The following is a 23,181-nucleotide window of genomic DNA, read 5'->3' on the forward strand; positions in this document are numbered from 1 at the left end:
TCTGAAGTTGGGACACCCTACTTTTAAATGTCAGGAAAGTATGAACCATTATAATCTAGACAAGCTCAGGAATAAAAAAGATGTTTTACAAAAATGTACAAAAAGAACACACTTGCAGGTTTTCTTCCTAATTAAATTTTGACCATAGATAAACATGGATAAACATGTATTTTGGGACCTTAAACAGAGGGCAGAATGGGAGGAGACGAGATTAAAATGTTTAATTTAGTTTGTGTTGGAAGTTAATGATTCTTCTACGAAGTACCAGCACAGCTTTGCTTAAGGAGAGAATACTCTGACTTTTGAGCATTTATGTGGTAGTATAACTGCTGTTGTTGTGGACACAGAACCTAGGTAGGAACCTCTTTAATATTCTTTTTGTTTTTCTTAACCATAAAATGTTGCCATTGTTTGCAGCTAATGAACATTACCTGTGTCCTACTAATTGCATTTCCTGTAACCAGTAACACCATTAGTGTTCCTGTTGAAAGTGTCAATGCTTTAATGATGGCATCACATATTTTCATGTATGTCTCTGAACAGTAATTATGTCTTGAACAATAAGAGCAGCATTGGGATCTGCACAGGGCTGTGATAATCATTTTTCATATCAGGTTAACTTAAAAGGTCTTACTATAATTCTACTTAAAAATCAACGGGATTTTTGTCAGTAAGACAATTGTATTAGCACTACAGTTAGTGTAAATCATTACATTTCTGTAAATTATTGGAGGAACTGTGGATCATGATTTGTGACTTTTTTATTCTACTGGGTGGTGGCATGGTCCCTGAGGGTACAACCTGAGGGTGGAGACAAGCAGCCCAAGGACTTTGCTGGATTCTTAATATTCCTCAAACATCACTATACTTTTCTTTTGTAATAATCTAAAAAACCTGTAGCGAACTGTTGTCTTGACCTTTGTGAACTGAATACCTGTTATTCATGCTAAGGTTTTTTAATTGCTGCTCTTATTCATTATAATTTACATATAATTCGAGAGTATAAAATGAAGTTTGATTTTTTTAATATATTCACGAGGGAGTAGATTTACCTAACAAGCTCAGAGTTAAGCAATGGCCACTATAAGGTCATATACCTTGAAGCACTGAAGATGTCTGCAGCTGTCCTTTGCAGGGCTGGCTGCATTCACTCTGAAATTGCATTGCAAGGTGCTTCATGATTTCCCATGATTTTGTGAAAGTTGTCAGCTCCCACCAATACAAATTATCCATGATGATTATTAGTTAAGACCCTTGATCTTCCCCACCCAAAGTCTTTCTCAGAAGAGACTTAACTGAGCATAAAATCAAACCAATTTGTCAAATGTTCCCTGAGTATGTTGCAAAAATGAACAGGAGGTGTGTTGAATTTTATTGTCAAAGTATGGCTTAGGGGATTTTGGTGGATTTTTTTTTTCTTTATGCTTGTTTTTGGGGAGAGGATTGTTTTCTTCTCCCAGGAAGAAAGTCAGGCTAATTTTTGTTCAGGTTGACTGACTACCTAAAGAATAGGTTATTTGACTAAACCTGTCTTTTTGCAAATGCAAATCTCTCAGGTCACTACTACAGCAGAGTGGCTTGTGCAGGCAAAGAATGGTATTTTTAGAGAATCATATTAATGAAAGGGCACATTTGTTGCAAAAAGCTTCATATTTTTGCTTTGCAGCAGATGCTCAGTTTATTAAACATGAAAAAAATGATAGTGAAATAAATCTAAAATAGCAACTTTATCAATACCTGAAATTGTCAAGCTCAGCAGCTGTATGTGGACATCAGTTGTGAATCAATCTTTTCTCTTTTTTTCTAACTTTCCTGTGACCTGGAATTTCCCCAGCCCTGATCTCTTCCATCTCCAGCAGATATCTGTGTTGGTCAAGGTCAGCTGAGGATGGGAGGAGACGCTGCCAGCAGCTCCAACTGTTGATCACTGCACATAACCTCCTCTAATATTTCTCCAGCACAGTTGCATCATCTTTTTGCTTCATTCCCCTCTGTCCTAGCCCTCACAAGGAAAAGTAACACCACATCCGACAGCATCTTTGCAAAGCATTCATAAGACGTGTCATTCACTACTGACACGAGCTGGTCACCTGTGTCTTGTCTGAAAGGCCTTCCCCTGGATTGCTGGAGGAGCTGAGCACTGACAGTGCTGAGACAACTAATTTCCACTTCCTAGCTGGCTTCACACTTTCCTGTGTACATCAATAAGCTTTTGCCCCATGAAGATGCATTTTATTTTACTTTCTTCTCTTTTTTTTAATTTCTTATCTTGCCCAGTACCCTAACCTCTCTCTGGATGCCCTTTTCACTATTTGCATCTGACTGCTCAACCTGCTCTTTAATATTTATGCTCACACTTTTCAGTCTTACTGTCCTCCCTTCCTGTTTCTTCACAGCCTCTCTCAGAAACATTTTTTATGGGATAGGCTCCTCATATCTAAACTTCTTCACTTAAATGGATAACTGACTGTCTTTCTCTTCTATCTGCTTTTCCTCTCTGTCTTCACTCCTTCTCTCCTTATGCTGAGATGCTAAGTCGAGTTATACCTTCAAACTCTCAAAAAAGCCACTTTAATCCTGTGACCTGCAATGATAGGCTCCTCCAGCATCTTTTGGTGGTTGTCAGTGTATCACAGTAACAAGGAGAAGATAATGTTTTCAGATGACACAGGGACAGACGAATTTCAGAGGACCAGATGCTCAAAAGTATTTGTGTACTAACATTTCCTGAGCGCTAAGAATCTCATTTCATAGTATTTCTCTTGGTAGCTGTGCAGACTTGGAGAAATCCTTTTTCTACTTCTTTTTCCTATCTACCTGAATAGCCAAGGGGAAGGAAAAGATATGGTTTTTGTCCTGATACATGTGCTGACCCAGATTTAGAGCATAGCCACAGAAGAGTTTGGGAATTAGATATTAGCAGTGAGAAAGCAGATGGACCTTTTCCAGCATTGGAAAAGTTCATCCAACCTTTTCCAGCTCCATTCAAGCACAGAAAACCTCTGTTTATGTTATTTGTTTCCCCTCTCTGTCTTCTTCACCTTTTTCTCAAATGAGAGGAGTATTGTGAGAGGTGAAGCAGATCATGTGAGTTATGATTTCTGAGTTCTGATTTGGGGATATTAGTTTCAACGCTCTAACAGAAAATGCAATATTCCCACCTGCAGATCTGAAGATGGCTTCTTTCAAGTGAGCTGTTATTTTCCAAGGGGCTCTGCAGTGGCATCTGGATCGTCCTTCGGAAATCTATTCTGTTTGTAGTTGGAGTTGCACAAACGGGCAAGTGTTTTCATTCTTTAAACAAACTTTGCAAACAGATATATAGACTTACAGCTTTTCCCTGAAGTGTTATTTTTAATTGGGTTTTTAAAAGATAAAAAGACCAAAAAAAATTTTAAAATGAAGTATTGAACTATTCACTGTAATAAAACAAAATTCAACTTATTAACAAAAGGCTTTCAACAATAAAAAAAATTGTTATATCAAGGGGTATATCATTGCCTATGGCTACAGGATGTGCTGTTCCTGGGGGAAGTGGAGCAGTTCTGCTGAACTGTTGAGCTGCAGATGACTGTATTCATCAGGGCATACAGACAGCACTCTGCAAACAGAAGGGCATTAGGGATACCCTGTATATTATTGCAAGAATAAAAAACTGACTTACTCATAGGAGGTCAATTAACTAAACTAACAAATTCTTTTGTCACTAGGAGTTGTTTCCAACAGGTCAGTGTAGAGAAATCAGTTGTGTGTTGCTACAGAGGTCTTACTAAATTGATGGAGTCCTAAGCCACGTGGACTACAAGTTTAGAGCTTCCCTAGGACTCCTTCTTCAACACTGATGCTTTGGTGACCCTCGTAGTTTATTTTTGGACAGAGACTGTCTCTTACTCTTTTATGGAAATTGTCTCTTTAGCATTAAAAGACTGGAGGGGGTGGGGTGGTGGTTTCCATTTCTCTTGAAAAGAGGTCAAAATAAGATATTTCAGAATTTAAAGAAATATACACTTTGAAACACTCAAGTCAGAGAGCCAAATTGTTATCAATGGAAAGGTTCAGTTTCAACATCTCAGCATTTTCCTGTAACTGCTGCTTCATCAGAAAAGTCCTTAAGCAACTCTATTTTGGCATATGCGCTTTTGTATTTATTTTCATTTTCTCCCAGGTTCAGATCACTCAGTAAAGAAATCAACCATGACAGTGGAAACCAAATCCAGCAATGTCAGTGGCTCAAATCAGGAAACAGAACCCAAACAGCCTTTAGATGATGAAGAAAACAAAAATCCACCAGTCAAAAAGAAGACTTCCTGTTGCACTGGATTGAAGGTGTGATGCCCTATCAATATTACCATGAATTACTATTGCTGTATGTTAAGAAATGTTATTCAAGGTGTGGTATGCCAAATTCCTCCATTCCTCTTCCCCCTATCTTTTCTGGAGCTGGATATATACTAGAGGTACAGGGGGTAGTCAGATCTTATCTTTGTCCTAAAGAAAATAAAAATTCCTGATCTGCCATATTTACTTACAAGTTACTCATAGGTGGTTCCTCTTCTTGGTCATTAGAGAGAGGCAGCAAACTCCAGTGGGAGACTTGAACCAGCCTGAAATAGGTGCCTACAATACAGTTACCTGGAGGTTTCTGTCACCAGTCATTCCTGTAGGGCCAAAATAGTGTGAGGTGAATCGTATTCCAGGACTTTTATCTAATCCAGTGCTGTAGGTCAAACAGTCCAGTGATTCCCACAAACACACAGGAGTGCACGAGAAGAATGGACTGATCAAAGCAAGTAAACTAATGAGAAATTCTGTACCACGTTAAGGCCTTAGTATTTATTGCTTCTGGCTGAGCTGCAAAGCAAGCTCAAGGGCAAGATTTCTTCTGACACTGATGTGTTTGGGTTTATGTTTTGACTAAATCTTGAGCCAGCTTCATCTCCAGGTAAATTCCATAGACTCAGTGGAGTTGCAATTAGGGTCACATTTCTCTCTATAAAGAGGTCTGTAAAATGAAAGATTAATGGGAAAAAAAATGTTATTGCAAGTTTCTCGAACATCCAAAATAGTTTGGTTTAAGTATCAGGCTAAGATTGTCGTACTTCTTATTTTGGCTGACTCACATTTGCCATCGATATACCCCTGCAGAAATAGAATTTGACCTCTCTAGGAGACTCACAGGACTAATTTTGCATCATATATGTGGGCAATAAGTCTAACTCTATGGCAATTAGAGCTTAATACACACTGTAATGTGGAAGGAATAAAAGATAAGCTGCTATTATCCCTCATCGTCCTATCAAATGTTTTATGGCTGACCTGGGGATTGCATTTTCAGACACAAAATATTCAGGTCATTTTTGTTTGTGTTTTTGTGCTTATCAGCAGTTTGTGATTCCAGCCAAAGCCCCCTGAGAGTGCTACTGGCATAAGGCACAAAAGGTGGTTCTCAGAATTTTACCAGTCAAGCTCAGGAAATATAAAACATGTCAGGACAAAGCCCACATTTGGGAAATTTTTCTCTTCATTCCTGATGAAAAGAGAGTAAATATGTCTATTTTCAAGCTTTTGTTTCCTGGATTGCCCTAGTTTTTTACGGTAGATAATATTGCAAAGCCTAAATCCATATTTACTTTGTTTACTTACCCAAGTTTCTGTTGTATTGGAACTTTTGCCCAGCGAGCAATAAGTCAGTTTGTTTTTTAGCCTATGTGGAAATAGCTGGATAATATTTAAACAAACTTAGTTTAACTTTTTAGCAAATAAATCTTTATTTGCCAAAGCCACAACGTGTGTTGGTTGAAGCAACTATAAAATTACAAAGAGTATTAAGCTTTTCCCTATGAGGTATATGGTATACAGGCAACATTTCAAAATATGTCACCTGAGACAGAGATGAACTCAGTCCATACATGTCGCCTTCCACATAAAAACTTCCATAAAGCCTTTATTTTGATACCATGGCTATCTATATGATTAAGTTAGAAGCAGTTATGAACTGGCCTAAAATAAATTACATGCAGCCCAAATAACTTTGATTTGGACTAGTGTCAGTAAATCTATCCTGATCAGGTATTTTACCTCTGGCAAATTTTATGTTTCTGCAACAGCTTTGGCACCATTTTGGCTGCCCAGCTTTGGTACTCAGCTTTGTGATAAATTTAACCACAGATGCCAGTAAGGTGAGTGGTGCCCAGTAAGTTCTTTGTCAAATTTAAGGTCCTCAGTTCCACTTTAGAAATCTCTGGACAGCGAAGCTGGGAAGACCAGGTTTTCTGGCAATTAAGATGGCTATTGCAAACCTGAACCCTAAAGTAAGCAACTGCTCTCAGTGCAGCACCTAGCACCCCTTCTGCATCAGAGAAAAACAGAGCATAGAGCAAAATGTACTGAGATGCCACCCTGGCACCCTGCAGCATTAGAGTATTTGAAGACTCACCCACAACGTTGCCACTCCAATTTGAATAACAAACTTATGTTATGGTGGTGATTGTCCCACATAGTTTTAAATGCATTTATTCCCTCTGTGACTGGTTTCCCTGCCTCTACCTCCCATTTTGTGTCTTAATCTTTCCTCAGGCATTTCTGGCTGCTCTATCATTCAGCTACTTCAGTAAAGCGTTGTCTGGTGTGATCATGAAAAGCTCCATCACTCAGATTGAGCGAAGGTTTGACCTGACATCATCCACCGCAGGTTTTGTCGATGGAAGCTTTGAGATAGGTAATTGATTTCCGTAACATGCAGAAAACTGCTCAGAGGAGCATGAGACACAGCATCTGGAACTAAATTTGGTTCATTGCCTCCCAGGTAACCTGCTGGTGATTGCATTTGTAAGCTACTTTGGAGCCAAACTTCATAGACCCAAAGTAATAGCTGTGGGATGCATTACTATGGCTTTGGGATGCTTTTTATCGGCAATGCCTCATTTCTTCATGGGATAGTAAGTACTAATCAAGGTTAATTTGAGTAACCTATGATTGGAATTGCATCCTGCTTTCTGGTTTTTAAATGAAACTTGGTGTATATTAATTCTTAGATATCCAAGGGCCTAAAGAACCTCACCTCAGTGTGCAATGAACCACGCTTGACACACACATCCCTACTGTGATGGTGAATGTTCATTACATCTGGTTGTAAAAATATGGCTCCTCTGAAGCAAAACCTCAACTTCTCAAAAACTGGGAACATCACAGTGCTTTAGTTGTCACTCATATGTGTTCAGAAAAGAGGTAAAGAAGGAAATTATGCTAGAAAATTTTTTCTCAGGGGGAAGCAACTATGAAAATCTTAGGAAAATTCGAGTTTCAAACAAAATACATTATTCTTTGAAAATCTTCAAGCTGGCTACTATGCTGGTGTTATTGCTTTAATGAATTTTGGCAAACAGTAAGAACACCTTATCAGGACAATCAGAAAGCCCAAGAATGTGTCATCATTGGTTGCTAACAGAGATGTTACGATTATGTAGCCAGGAAAATCAAACCATTATGAAGCACAGTAAATGTATGAGAAATACAGAATGCACACATGTGATTTCCAGATAAGTTTGTGCTGTTTGCAATAGGATCTCCAAGCTCTGAGCAGGTTACTTCATACTGAGAGACGTCTCAACCTGCAGTATGACTTTATTTACAGTAACAGGCAACTCATGTAAAATCAGGGATTCAGAGCTTACTCAGTGAACAAACCAACACACAGAGATCCTCATTGAAAGAAATCCTCCTCCTTGAAGGAACAAACCAGAGCCTTATTGTGAAAGATGGTGCATTTTGTGGCAAACAGCTGCTCCTCACACAGCAGCCTCTCAGCTTCACACAAAACCTGCAGAGGGACCAGTGCTTGTAGAACAAGTACCAGGGTTTTTCCTGTTCCAAATGCACATGGCTGGTTAAACTTATTTTCCATATCTGGTTAAGCTAATTTTTGTCAATATTTTCCATGTTCCAGGCTTGTTACTTATATGTGATAGTGCTTCTAGCCATAGCTTGGGCACAGTGACAGCATATAGAGTCTGGCATATTTCTCCTAAAAGTATTAGAATAGTTTTAGACATACTACTGTAAAGAGAAAACCCATTAATGCTTTTTTTTTCATGTTAGTGGATCTTGCACTAGCATCAGACTTCTCATAAGTTTTCCATTGCTTAAGACAAACCATGGATCACACTCATGTACACTGGGCAACTCACTTGTAAGGAAACTATTCTGCACTGTCTCTCCTGATGACTGCTCTTTGTTTCAACCTGAAAAATAAGCCTGCCTGGTCTAACAGAGTCGGCCCAGTTCCTAGAAGCAGAATGTGTGCTTTACCATGTTGTTCTCCTAAAGCTAATTGTACTTTGCACCTCAGCAGTGCTCGTATCTGGGAAAGGGATCATGTTAAAGCAGCTGAACAGATCAAAATACATATCAAAGATGCAAAGAGGGACCTACACTCACACTCAAACGATTCCTCTCTTTCTCCTTGAGTCAGCATAGGGAGCTCACTTGGACCTGACCCTAAATTTTGACACCAAAAATTAAATATTGAGTTACTTTCACAAGCCCTTTCAAATTTTCCAGCTTAAAATATTGTTTCTTTCAGACAGAATTTTATTTGGTTTTTTTTTCATTTTAGTGTTTCAGTTTTCCAAACTGTGCTTAAATAATCTTTTTATTTGCTCCTTCAGAAGCACTGTTAATTGATATTTATTCAATGGTACCTCTCTCTTCAGGAAAACAGCAGCAGAGCTTCCTGCCCTACTGCACTGCTTTTCCCTACTGAGCTCTGCTTCTAAACCTACTGTTGTGTGTTTTCAGTTATAAGTATGAGGCAGCATCACATAGAGCTTCTTCAGCCAACTCAAATTCTAGCATAAATCCCTGTTCCCTACATCAAGATGTGAATGACACCACATTGGAAGCCTCACGTTCAGGTAAGGAACTGTAAGTACAAACACAGGAGCTGGTTTTGTCCTTGGTTGCAAGTGGAATAGGTTATTTCCCCATGCAAGATGCTCAGATTCCTTCTCTGTTAAGAAGAACTTCTCTCTACCTGTCTCCACCTGTCTGGCAACATCGCCAACATCTAAATGCACTTGGTGCATCTCATTTGGAGAAGAAGCATCCAGCAAACACAAATCATAAGGATACAGATCCCCAGTTTTCCATGTTCACGCTTCCAAATTACAATAAATCACCTAACACTAAAAGGGAAGCTGAGACTCTGTTTGAATGGGTTCAGTTACGCAGGACCTGAAGCTGAAGAGGTGGAAGAGATAGTGTGACAGGACATGAAACTACACCGAGTTTACTGGAAATGAAACTACACCGAGTTTACTGGAAATAAATGCAGATTCTTGTTACCTTCCTTACAATATGGAATACAGTTGTTTTATTTGTTGCTTTGCATGGGACACAGGTAGAGAAAGTACCAAGCTGTGACCCAGAAATTATCTCCAAACTTCTCACATATGTTTTATATACCAGGGAATATATGACAATATAAATGTGCCATTTTTTAAAATGAGTGTTTTTTTTCTGATGGGTGATGCTTATTTTTAGAAACCAAATACAATGGAGATGGAAGAAAGTGCTGTTAAAACTTTATCGAAAGTTCTGATAAGATTGACAGCCTTTCATTAATCTTCCATGAGGAAAATGCTGTTAATACCTTAAATAATAATTCATGTGCTGAGTTTCCTGTGATTTGTCACTGTTTCCCATTCAACTGTTTTATTACAAAGGTGCAAACTCTCATCTGCAGGCTGTGAGAAGGAACCATCATCAAATATGTGGATATATATCTTACTGGGAAACATGTTACGTGGAATTGGTGAGACACCAGTAACACCATTGGGCATCTCTTATCTTGATGATTTTGCTAAAGAAGAGAATGTTCCTGTGTATGTAGGTAATCTCAACATGAAGTAAACTGAGAAATTCACAGTGTAATATCACCCTATGCAGAGGGAAAAGTTCAGCCACTAAATGAAGCATCTGCTTCTTTGTATTTTCAGCCTGTTTGCACACAATAGCCATGCTTGGCCCGATGTTTGGTTTCCTGTTGGGATCTTTGTGTGCAAAACTGTATGTGGATATTGGATTTGTTGATCCAGGTAAGCAAAACAAAGCAAAACAAAGGAAAAGTGAAAGTAGGCTAATACTTGCTCATAACACATTCCTCTAAGCAGTTGCCTAAGTTTATATTATATTAATTATATTTCTATAATTTATATTTACTTTATATTTATTTCGTGAATTTTATTATATTCTTTATTACAATTATATTAAATTACTGAAAGCCTTAAGGATAAAGGCAGAATTAGACAGGTAGTATATTTTAGAATTGATTTTTAGGATTAAAGGATTACAATACATGTTTAAGAATTAGTACCAAGAACTCCCACAAACCCAAGATGTTTTACTAAACCGAGATCTCAAGAAAAGGGTTCTGCTAGTATAGCAGTTTTAGTTTTGAGAAATTATCCACTCTTTCAACTGAGCATTTTACATTATTTACATTCCATGTAATGTTTGCAGTACATTGTACACGTTTTGCCAGCCTTTGCTTATTCAGATGAAATGAAAACATTTGCAAAATGCCAGAGGGGGCAGAGCAATGCCTGTAAGTGGTGGCTGTGGTCCTTGATGCCGTTGCCTTTCACTGATCTTGTTTTTCTAGTAGGCCTAGTATTAAGATATTTTCAGATCTTAAGGATCCTGTAGTTTGATAGATTAACTGTTTTGTCTTTGCCCTTTATTAAACCAATGTTTGATTTAACTTGCACAAGGACAATGAGCCAATTCTGGTAATGCAGTGTGAAGCCTTATAGTCTTAGTCCCACACAAAACATTCCAGAATGTAACAATCATATGAACACAACCTGCTACTCTCATCTTCCTTGCCATACAACGTTTAAGCCATGGCTGATCTCACTGATACCACAGAGAATTCCCCTACGCTTAGCAGCAGCTTCCACAATTCAGGTGAGCAGAGGATGGTCTCAGGTGAAATGTATCAGCCCTGAAAGCACCAGATGCTTGAGGCTTGTCTGCCACCCCTTTTGGTGTTCCCCTGTGTTGGGCAAGGGCCTCGGTGTTGCCATATCTGCCACAAAACACAAGTCAGTGTAAGGTGCTGGAAGGCAGATGAAACAACACCGTAGTGACAGGACAAGGGGGAATGGATTCAAACTGACAGGGTGCAGGTTTAGATCAGATGTTAGGAAGAAATTCTTTACTGTGAGGGTGGTGAGGCACTGGAACATGTGACCCAGAGAAATCGCGGATGCCTCTTCCCTGGAAGTGTTCAAGGCCAGGTTGGATGGAGCTCTGAGCAACCTGATCTAATGAAAGGTGTCCCTTCCACCTGGAGGGTTGGAACTAAGTGGTCTTTAAGGTCCTTCCTGACCCAAACCACTCTACGGTTTTATGGTTCTATAACACCATTCAGGGTATGATTCCTGATGCCTTCAATGCATGGATGGTCCCTCATTAGATGAGTATCGTTACCACTGGAAGTCAGACACTAAAATGTAGCTGTTGTAGCAGACAAAGGGTGGGAAGGTTCAGCTTCTTCATTTGGGTAACTTGTGCCTGTTTCCCTCAATTCTAGGAAGCATCACTATCACCCCCCAGGACTCCCGCTGGGTGGGTGCGTGGTGGCTTGGCTTTTTAATAGCTGGAACAACCAATCTCCTGTCTGCTATTCCATTTTGCTTCCTGCCAAAGAGTCTGAAAAAGCCAGAGGAAGCCAATAATGGCAGAACTTCATGGGGTCTCTTGGAAAACAAGGGTGCCAAAAGGAAGAAACTTAATCCTGAAAACCCCAAGCCAAGGAAGGGGTCAGTAATACTGAAAGGCAAGTGTTTCCCATGCTGTAAAAATGTGAAAAGCATTAGGTACAACATACAGGGAAAATGTAGTAGTTCTGCAAAGCATTTTGCCTCCCCTGCACTTCTGTCTAAACCAGTCAGGCATTCCCAGAAAAGGAGAGGTCCTCTAAAAATTATTAGAAGTGAAAGATCTTGCTCAAGACTCTGAGCTTCTGCCTGTATCACCTGCAATAAATCATCACCTGAGTGGCATCTACCTCTAAAATTTTGTGCTAGAAGAAATTTGAAGTGTTTCTGTACCAGGACCTAAAGAAAATACTAGAAGGCTCCTTTTGCAGTATGGAAAGGTAAATTATTCATCTGATGCAGCTCCTGGAGACTCTGAAGCACATAGTTGTTACCTGATGAAAATACAATCAGGCTTGAATAACAGCCCTGGTTGTGCAGTCCTTAGGTCAAGAAAGGGGTGGAAAGGTGATGGAAAGAGGTGGTTTTGCTTCATTAGTCAAATTCTCCTGCCATTTAGGTCCCAGTAGGAGACACTGGGCATCTCCACAAAGGCAGATCTCACTTGCACTTGAACCTGTGATAATATTCATTGTGAATATTGTGAGCTGAATGAAGTCTTTGCTGTGTGGAGCCCTTTAGTCTTCATGTGCAGAATTCAACAGAGCATCCAGGCCTTAACCCACACTTCTGTCTTCTTCTAGGAGTCTCTTCCTGTATGAAGAGAAGAACACCTTTGGTGTTCTTCAAGAACCTGATTTTGCTTTCACATACTTTCATGCAGATGAAGATCAGTACAACCTGCACTTGGACAGCTGAGAGCAGGATTTTGCCCTAAGATTTGTAGGTTACTCACCAGTACTTGTGCCATGCATCTTTCAAAGCCAACTCATATGTCCCTTTCTTTCAGATTTCTGTACCTCCCTGAAAAAAGTATTGAGTAATCGAATGTACTTCACACTTTTGTGTTGCTCACTGTTACAGTTCAGTAGTTTTGTTGGTTTCATAACTTACAAACCAAAGTACATGGAACAGCAGTATGGACAATCTACATCCAAATCTAACTTTCTAATAGGTGAGTTACACCATGTAAGGACTGCTTTGTGATATAAACAGTGCTTTATCTAGGACTGAATTCCTTGCAAAACATGTTGATGTCAATGGTTTTGTGCCTATGGGACTACAAGAAATTTTTATTTTATATTATATCATATCATATTATATTTACTTTATAGCAGGGGCATTCCAAATATGCAATGACTGTGGTGTGAGAGTCTTAATTGCTGAAGCATCTGACAAATGCCTTGCAATGGAATTGGGTTTTGAGGGCTAGGCACTTCAAAAACAGTATATGCAACCCGGGGATTAGACTGAACACAAAACCACCTACAGTCATCATAATAGACCATAAAGTTTCCAGGGACATCAATCTGAGGACTGGCTTTGGCTTTTAAACCCATTGTAGTTCTTTAATTTTAACATTCCCCTTCTATTATCTCTTTCAGGAGTAACATCCTTACCTCCTGTTGGTATTGGAATTTTCCTAGGGGGGGTTATAATGAAAAAGTACAAAATGGGCATCGTTGCAGCAACCAAGTTTTCATTTATCATGTCATTTTTGTCCTATGCCATCAGTTTTTTGCACTTTTTTGTTGGCTGTGAGAACTATGCGGTGGCAGGAATGACAGTGTCCTATGAAGGGTGAGTACAAAATGAAGAAGAGTGGCTTTTTCTGCATGGCAGCAATAGTTAAAAAAAAAAAAAAGTACCATAACATCAAGCCTGAAGGAGCAACATGCCTTTGCAATGCTTTAGAGAAAGGTAACACTGCCACATGTCATTGGGATAGATTTGTTGGTCAGCAGAGCATCACCCTGCCAAAGCCCAACACTGGTCAAAGACTAACTAGGAATTGCATCATTCCCAGTGTAGCTTGTTAGACTGTGTGTGGGGTGATATTGCTGCTTCACACAGTGCTATCTCTGTACCAGAAGCAGTTTTCTACCAAAGCCTATTCAGTAAAAAGATGAAGCATGTGTAACAGAGGGCATGGATAGCATATCCTGCAGAGAGAAGGAAAAACTACAACATGCTAGACTCTCAGCCTGCTGTAAAATTAATAAAGCTTTAATGCCTACTGAAGATCCTCTCTCCTCTCAGGATAGTGTGGATTTGAAAGTTACAGACTTCTATTTTTTCTTGGAGTAAAGACACCAGAATAGGGAATGTGTACTAGGATCTGCCTGTCCAGGGGCACCCAGAAACACATGAGGATATGGGTTGTACTGCTCATGTCCAGAGTACCTCATGGCTACTGTTATCCTGTCTGCATCTCACTGAAGACTTACCTGCAGTTCAGTAGTTTGGCACTGCAGTTCATTTATCAAACCATGCTGGTTCAGAGCTGAAAACGTGGAACTGGACAGGAAAGATGTTTATATTTTTGGGAACCGGAGGCCTACTCATGGCTTGACATGTGCTCTGCAATGTTTTCATTAAAATGTAACTGGTGGACCAGGGAATATGCTTAGTAAGCACTGAGATGAAAGGAAAGGCACACACATAAGCTTAATTAACCCAGAAAGAAGAAGATGAGGAAAGACATCCCTCTTTTTCACAGACCTCAATCCCCAAAGGATGTCTAAAATTAAAAGGAAATACAGTATTCTCAGCATTCTCTAGGAAGAGTTAGGCTCAACTTTAGGGGGGAGCATTTTCTAATTATGGAGACCAGGAAATCTATTTTCTATCACTGGTGAATTTTTACCAACAGCTAAAGATATATTTGATAAGACTGTGATAACTGTTCTTGGATCTAATTTCCATTGGGGGGGTCTAATTGACCTCTCACTCCTTTTTCTTTCCTGCCTACACCTGCCAGTAAAACCAGTAGCAATGTTTTATTTGTTTTAAAATTCTTTATAATTTAGTAATCACTTTAATATCAGTGCAAGTAGGACAGAATCTCAAACAGATCAATACTGTAGAGACTCAGCTGTGAAAACTTATGTCCTGGGCATATGAGCTGGGTTTCAGGACAGCAATATTGCCACATGGAAGGGATTACACTGAAATAAAAATTTCTTACGCTTGTCTGAACTTAACTTCCAAGTGCACCCATTCCGTTTGACGAAAATGCCGTGTTTTCTGACTGCAACTCTCACTGCAAATGTGACTCCAACGTGTGGGATCCCGTGTGTGGAGCCAATGGAATCACATACGTTTCGGCGTGTCTGGCCGGGTGCGAGTCCTCGGTGGGACATGGAAAGAACACGGTAAGACCCTGCATCAGTTTCTGAGGTTTTCTACCAGCTTATTTTCCATGTAACAGGTGTTTCATAGTATTTAAGCATTTAAGGAAAACAAATGTTGCTGGGGACCAGTCAGTAAAGTATTTATGATTTCTGGCTACAAACAGCACAGGAGTGAGAGATTTTTTTGCACATTAAGCAGAAAGTCTCTTTGTTGTAGATATTTACTTTCACCTTTTGCAGGTTGACCACAAGAGGCAGAAATAGACAAATCAAATTGGTTCCATGTTGTCTGAAGCTTGTCCGTGGTTTGACTTTCATAAGTCTCATTTTGGCTGCCTTGAGGTTTTAACCAACAGTTGAAGTACACTAAGATAGGGTGATGTCTTCCCTGATACTGATCAGTAATGTTTAAGTATGAAAAATTATTTGAGGTAAGGTAGCTTGTTTCCTTCATGTGAGACTCTGGCATGTCAGGATACTGCTTATTTTTCTGGGTGATTGATTTCTTCTTGGCACAGAGTGCTGGGGATAATGCCCAGAGTCCCAGAGAAGCTCCAGTTCATGGATGTAAACCTTCACTGGATTATGCCACTCCCATGTTTTCTGATGTCAGGTGATCACTCCAGAAGACACATGGTCTGGAGTTGTATCTTATACTCAGTTTTCTCTCCAACAGAATCCCCATTGCATGAGCAGTGTCCTACCAAACCTGCTTTGTGTCTTCCAGGTCTTCCATAACTGCAGATGTCTTGAAATCAGCAGCTCATGGACAGGAAACAACACTGCCACCTTGGGGCAGTGTCCAAAAAGTGAAGCTTGTTCAATGAATTTTATTTATTACACAGTAATACAAGTCATAGGTGGCTTTTGTTACGCATTGGGAGGCACTCCAGCATACATGCTTGTGTTTAGGTAAGTACGACTAACTGGGTACCAAAGGTGCAGGCTTTCCAAAGAGGCTTTCAAAATCATGTTTATGTTCCTTTCCCTTAGGAAAGAAAAGGGTTTCTTGCAGTATAACATGCTTACTCTAATGAGTTTTGTCATTTCCCATTTGTTGGCAGCTGTTAGTACCAAACCTTACTTTGCTGCTGCCTGCAAGTCAGTTCAGTGTGTTACCTCCAACTCCTTCAGAACAGTTTCTGTTTTGGTCGTCAGGAACTGTAGTGGCAGGAGAAGGAGTAATGGGTTCAAACTGAAAGAAGGGAGGTTTAGGTTAGATTTACAGAAGAAATTCATTACTATGAGAATGGTGAGTCACTGGAACAGGTTGCCCAGAGAAGCTGTGGAAGTGTTCAAGGTCAGGTTGGATGTGGCTCTGAGCAACCTGGTCTAGTGGAACGTGTCCTTTCCCATTACAGGGGGTGTTGGAGCAAAATGATGTTTAGGGTCCCTTCCAACCCAAACCATTCTTCAATTCTAGGTTCAGGTTTTCCAGAACATGTCCTTTTTCTCTGCTTGGATTTTCTTACTATATGGATTTTGAAAATGCCATGCATTTGTCAGGATTTCTGAATGTGTAAGGTCATGGCAAAGTCTGGATATATAATGGATGCAAAATCAGTCCCATATCTGATGCTTGGAGTGTGGTTCCCCATGGAACAGAGGGGCATTTTGCCAGGTGGCTTTATGCAGTCCAAGATATGTCATTGTACAGAGGGATATGATTCAAGCACGCAAAGATGCTGCATAATCCTAATACTTGCAACTCTTTTGTCTTAGAGCAATAAAAATTTCCATCAAATGAGTGAAATGTATTGTCTGGGAGATAAAGCAGTTGGAAAGCCTATTTCAATAAGACCAAGATAGGCTGTGATTATTTAAAATTTCACTTCTTTAATTATGCCTAATGAATGGATTTCCCAAGAGGTATGGGAGTGGGAAACCGGTAGGTTTTTCATAACACTTAATATGTTTTCAGAAGGTGTAGGAAGGACCCTTCTTCCAAATCCTGGCTTTCTGTCGATAGGAGTGTTAAATTCAGGGTAATTAACAGCAGTTTAATAGACAGGTCTAAGCACTAGATAGGCCAACACTTCATACTTATCCCTCTTTCTTTCAGATGTGTTCAGCCACAGTTCAAAGCTCTTGCAGTTGGTCTATACACGCTCGTTATGAGAACGTTAGGTAAGAGAAATCATTCTGACTGAGATGTTGGTTCACATGGCTTTAAATTACACCAATGTAACCACCATTTGCAAACCAGATGTGTCCTTGAAACAGCTCTTAGATCCTGGGCTGTTCCTGAATATCCTGTTTCTTCCTGAAGGTCCAATGTTCAGTCCAGAGTCCGCTGGTAAACCAGCCAACACAATTAGTGTTAGCTAAATGCAGTTTGGAAGCCTGATGTTCCAAAATGGGAAGAGTTTTTAGGCAAAATTGAAGTATTAGGTTGCATTTCCAAACAGCACTGTAAGGTTTCAAAGTTCTGTCTCAGTCAGTGGCTCACTGAGACACAATGCTGCAGGTAAAATCAAAAAGAGTGCTCCAGTAGGACTTAATTCAACACTAATACAACTCTGCTCATATCACAGTGTTTCCTCCATGTTGAATTTTCACTTTCCTGATAGATGACAACTTAGATTTCAATTCGCTTTAAAGCTTCCTGCAAAGCACTTTTTTCCCCTTTTTTATTTGAGGCTAATGAGGTGGTTGATTAAGATGCCTAGGTATACAAGAAAACACATTTTTATTTCCTTTAGTTCTCTTTATCAATGGAATATGAGTGCCTGCATTTCAGAAATGGAGAGAAACTTGTGTGAAGAGACAAGCCACAAGAGTTTGCTATGAAATTAAGAAAATCAACAGCCACTTACAAATGTCTACAATCAGAGCTGTTTATGGCTGTGGTGTCTAGTCAGGATTGTGACGGGACATTTTGAGTTAGGAAGGTGTTTCTGTATTTTGTCCTCTTCTACTTTTATCATCACAATTTGGAGGTGCAGAATTTCTTCCCCAGCTCCCAGGATAAGCAACATCAGTGGAATTCTCAGAGCAATTTCAGACATAGGAAAATTAAAAGAAGCATCATGTAAGAAGAACTGCCCCCTTTCTACAGGCTTCTGCTTTAGCACATTGAGCCAGCCTGCTCCTTCCACTGCAGGCAGGGGGAGAGCCACTGTCGCTGATTCAAAAAAGGTGGCATTTCTCTTCACTGACTCAGAGATCAAATATGATATGCTCCCATCTTCTTTCACTAAAGAACCTCCAAAATGAGCATTTTTTTTCATTGTACCCTGACTACAGCACAGAGGATTGTAACACCCAGGCCTTTAAGACAGATTACTGAGCTCAGACTCTCACAAGAGCCCTGAGAGAACAGGTTGAGAGAGTACCTGCTTTCACACTATAAATTATTTCCTATGTAAGAATGCTCCTGTAGGAACAAAACTAATGTAACATATGGTCCTTTACACGTGGAAACCTGGATATCTCTGAGGTTAAAACTCACCTTTACTTCAGAAAGGCTGGGATTTTGTCCCATGTCTGTCATGTTTTGCAGTAAAGCAAAAGCTAATATCTGACCACACAAGAATTTCAGTCACTTTTCCCTAATTCAAGCAGAAGGAACTATCAACCAGTGTGTGTAATTTAGGATCTGCATAGAAGAGGGAATTATGCATCAGTTCAGTGCTCCAAAGGCACAACAGCTCTTCCTTGCAGGATCTTATGCTGCACAGGAAGCCAGTGTTGGGTCTCAGAGCCATGCATGAGAAACCATCGTGCATGACTGCAAGCCTGGCCAAAAACCATCAGTCCACATTGCACAGGGACTGATTTTCCTCAAGGTACAGAGTCATTGTCCCAGTTTACAGATATTCTGACAAAGGGAAAGAAAAGCTCCACACAATCTGACCCACCCATTGCAGCGTGTAAGTCACCACTAATAAAAAATATAGAGCTGATTTCTAAAAAGATGTCCTTTCCTGTGAAATCTCATGATGCTTTGGCTTGTCTCCTCGCAGCCGGGGTTCCAGCACCAGTTTACTTTGGCGCAGTGATCGACAGGACGTGCTTGAAGTGGGGAAGCACAAGCTGTGGGCAGAGAGGGGCTTGCAGGCTCTATGACTCCATTGCTAACAGGTAAGGCAAATCAGGGCACAAAAACCCTCAAGCATTTCCTCCCTACAGAAAAAAACGTGTTTTATTCTTTTACACTGTAGTGTGTGAGACCATTGATAAAAAATTATGGTCAAATACTGACTCTGGACTCAAATTTCAGTCAGACTGACTGGACTCAGAGTTCCTAAAGCTGAAAAATCTCAAGATCAGATGTTAAGCTCTCAGTTTTTAGTCAGTGCTTATGTTCTGCAAAAGAGATTTAATAGCCATGACGGAGGTGTCTGAATTAATTTTGTATTTTTAATACCCTTTGAGCCAATTAAAAAGACCTGAGACTTTAGGATTTACCGTCAAGAGGAAAATTACCCAATTTTACTTTATTTCCAGATAGTTTGCTCATACTGGCAAGAACTTTAATTTTGTACATCGGCCACATTTGAGAAAAAAGTTGATGAAAAAATATTGTACTGTAGGTGTTGATTAAACTTAAACACTATCAGACTTCAGGAGGAATATTGCACAGATTTTTTTTTTTTTAGTTTCACTCAAACCTTGGCCATTTCTAAAGTGTTTTTTATTTTTATTTATAGCTCAATATATTTCTACCCTAAAAGGCCTAAAGCCTTAAAGTGATTCAAAAGTCTTCCAAAACAAAGGGAAGATGATGAAAGTTCAGCTTTGCAACTATCTTCACAAGCAAAAAGAATAATATCAATTCTTTAAGAGAAGTTTTTGCAAGCAAAAATGTCCAATTTGTGGTACCACTCACTAATAATGAGTTTCAATGTTTTTCCCTAAGATGTTTTGATATTGATGTTTTGATGTGATCCTTAAAAGCCATGAAATTGATTTATTTTAGTGTCTTTGAAAAGTTCAATGCCTTGCACTGTCTTCTGTGCTCTGTCCCACAGGTATGTCTTCCTTGGTTTAGCAGCAGTGTTAAGAGGTCCTTCCTTCTTCATTGCAATCATATTTTATATACTGATAAAGAAGCACTTTCAAAATAAGAACTCCAAGCCTATAGAGAATGGACAAGAAGATGCTTCTATGAATAAAGAAGAAAATTGCAAGATCAAGCAATGTTTGCCAGGTTCTCCTGATGGGGAGAATGAATCTTCTATTTAGAAAGAAATTTAGACCAGTGACGCATAATCAGGTCAGCTTCTTTTAGAAACAACCTTTGCAATGTTATGAGTAACTAAATAATAAATAATAACACTGTTCAGAAAGTATAAGTAATAGCAAACCTGTGATCAAGAGCAATAAAACTAACAAACAAGCGTGGAAGTGCCTTACGTGTACCCGGCTACCAGTGACAGACAAAGTTACACAAACTGAACCAAGTTCTCAACAGATAAAGAAAAACCTCCCTTAGTAATTCTGATAGAGCCAGTCAGGTATTTTTAGTGGGATCAAAGAGGACTGCTGCCAAAACATCCATATGCCAAGGCCCACAAGAGGTGATGCTGATCCTGCATGCAGATCCGTGCAGTGGACTGACACAGGAATGACAAGCTCAAGACCAAGAGCAGCTTTCTGATTCCATTGAATTCAATCAGAATTCACAGTAAAACCAAAGCATTCAAGCAAAACGTTTCCAGCTCATCTAAAGGAGTCATTGCAATCCTTTCCCATCGCCAGATTGGCAAAAGCACTATTTTTCCAAGAAGCATTTTGTCTTAGCTCAGCTGAAAATGCTATGCCTACTTAAAACTGCAAATAGGTTGTCATAAAGGAAATAATTTTTTTAAAAAATCTCAGAGTCGTAGAATTTTATTAAGAGCTATTTTTTTTTTACCTAAATTTCACGAAACGTAAGAAATACTCTGAATTTCGCGGCGCTGTTTTTTTTTTCCAAGGAAAGCACATCCACGCACTCGTGGTTGCACTGCTATGCCAGGCAGTGTCCGGCAGAGGGAACTCAAACGACAGTGATTATTGCGACTATCGATACGTCTGTCGTGTTCAGTCTCGGTTATTCTGGGAGAAATTAATCATCAGGCAGGCAAAACACCCATATGTGGTTCCATACACCTTGAAATTTTCCTCAGCACGAGCCTTTACCTCGTGTATTCAAAGCTGATTTTGTGTATTTGTTGGCTTGCATTCATCATGTCACTTGGAGCTTGACAACCTGTTATTACTTTAAATAAAAAGATGTGTATATGTGTACCATTTCACGACAGGGATTGAATTGGGTGGTTAATACTCTAAAATGGATGCTCAGGGCTCAGTGGGATGTGGTTAATAGACATGCTAGATAAGAAAAAGTACATTGAGGAAAACACTGAATTGTTCTGAAATAAGTGTTGTCTGTCATGACAGTCACTTAGCAGTGATTGCAGCAGCTGAAGGGAGAAGAATGGGATGTTTTTCCAAGGCAGAGATTCTCCATGTAGCAAAACTAGAGAAGTTCTTTATTTTTCTTTAGCCTGGAGAAAAGGAGGCTCAGGGGAGACTATTAATAGTTTTCTTCAACTACCTAAAAGGAGGTTGTAGCAAGGTGGGGATCGGCCTCTTCTCCCAGGCAACAAGTGACAGAACAAGAGGAAATAGCCTCAAGCTGTGCCAGAAGAGCTTCAGACTGGACATTAGGAAGAATTTCTTCATGGAAAGAGTGGTCAGGCACTGAAATGGGCTCCCAAGGGAGGTGGTGGAATTGCCATCCCTGAATGTATTCAAGAAACAACTGGACATGGCACTTAGTGCCTTTAGTTGACAAGGTGGTGATTGGTCAAAGGTTGGACTTGATGATCTTGGAGGTCTTTTACAACCTAAATGATTCTGTGATTCTGTAATTCTAAAACTGATCTGGTCTTGTCCTACAATTGTGTTTGCTTTGACATATTCAGATACAGCCATAGGAAAGACCTGTGGGACATAACGAAATGAACAACCTTATCTAACTGCTGAACTTGAGAGTGAGTTTGGCAGGGAAAGTAATTGCAACTCTGTACTTCTGGTTCTATTCCAGATGCTTTGTTCAGATTACATTTTATTAACACATCTTGCTGCATATATAATTTCCTATGGGGAAGGAAAGACAGGGGTTTGAATGAGATATTTGTAATCCAAAATCTGTAACCTTCAAAAACATGTTTTATATGACAAAATATACCAGTTTTAACTGAAAATGAGCTAATTCCAGATGACAGACTATGAGAATTATGCATAAGGACTCAACAATGTCAGAAAAAAGGTGTTATGTCCTGTAGCAGATTTAGAAAGTTGTTACTCCAGGCTAATGAGATTAATATACTGGCCTCTTTGGCTTATCAAGGGGATTTTCCCCTTTCTTGTGGAAAAACAGCAAGAAATAACCATGACTGGTGCGACACATGTTCAGGAGAGATTTAAAATAAACTACAGAGAGAATTTTGAACGCCTTTACAGTCCTGGGAGGAAATCTTAGATACTTTTTTCATTGTTGTTTTTGAGAAGAGAACAATTACTCAGTGGAAAGATGTGCCTGAATGTGTTTCAGCAACAATCCGTCACTGCAGCCACAATTTTTACATATTGAGTAAGTAAAAATAAAAATCTATATCTACTGTTTTATCCACCTGCTTGAAACATATCCCTTTGCTTAACTCTTTGGAAAAGCAGGACATGTTTATTCAGGTGCCTTCATTAATACATTAGAGTTTTTAATATTAGGAGCAATGCCTCTAAGCCCTGAGAGGCAGTTTCCAACTCAGAAAGCTGGAATTTGTTGTAACAACTGTGTGTGTGTGTGTTGGTTTTCTTTATGTGCTTTCGTGTTTGTGTTTGTGGGGTTTTTTTCATGGATAAGTGAGGGTTCTTGGCAAACAGTGTCAGAAAAAAGGTTTAATTTTTCACACTTAAAATACCTCAACCTGGCTCCTTTTCATTGCTGGTTTTGGCCCAGGCCAGGTGAGAACCCTGCAGAGAGGACTCAGCAGCAACACAGGAAACTGTGGAACAGACACCCAGAATGGGAGTTTACCATCATCAGGAGTTTCTTGCAAACATTAAACTCTTTCATATAATAGCATGAAAAGGATGGGAAACTGGGTGGGTTTGAA

General features: G+C 39.6%; 1 protein-coding gene across 1 annotated transcript; it reads left to right on the forward strand.

Moving 5' to 3' along the window:
- The first annotated feature begins 224 nt into the window (after positions 1-224).
- Positions 225-21,307, forward strand: LOC103760738 (solute carrier organic anion transporter family member 1B3). The gene is made up of 16 exons (XM_018080756.3): positions 225-354; positions 3,168-3,279; positions 4,166-4,326; positions 6,577-6,718; positions 6,806-6,938; positions 8,797-8,912; positions 9,743-9,889; positions 9,996-10,094; positions 11,594-11,839; positions 12,730-12,894; positions 13,325-13,520; positions 14,932-15,094; positions 15,801-15,985; positions 17,136-17,200; positions 19,039-19,156; positions 20,047-21,307. The coding sequence occupies exons 3-16, from the start codon at positions 4,195-4,197 to the stop codon at positions 20,258-20,260; spliced, it is 2,121 nt and encodes a 706-aa protein (XP_017936245.2). The 5' UTR covers positions 225-354; positions 3,168-3,279; positions 4,166-4,194; the 3' UTR covers positions 20,261-21,307.
- The last annotated feature ends 1,874 nt before the right edge of the window (positions 21,308-23,181 follow it).

Source organism: Manacus vitellinus, unplaced genomic scaffold (genome assembly GCF_001715985.3).
Source record: "Manacus vitellinus isolate BGI_N305 unplaced genomic scaffold, ASM171598v3 scaffold_5_pilon, whole genome shotgun sequence".
Lineage (NCBI taxonomy): Eukaryota > Metazoa > Chordata > Aves > Passeriformes > Pipridae > Manacus > Manacus vitellinus.

Excerpts from the sequence above, each read along its gene's own strand:
- LOC103760738 (XM_018080756.3), top strand. The coding sequence starts at position 4,195 with ATGACAGTGGAAACCAAATCCAGCAATGTCAGTGGCTCAAATCAGGAA. Across the intron at positions 6,719-6,805 it reads CGATGGAAGCTTTGAGATAG|GTAACCTGCTGGTGATTGCA; the intron begins GTAATTGATTTC and ends ATTGCCTCCCAG. Across the intron at positions 9,890-9,995 it reads GAATGTTCCTGTGTATGTAG|CCTGTTTGCACACAATAGCC; the intron begins GTAATCTCAACA and ends TTGTATTTTCAG.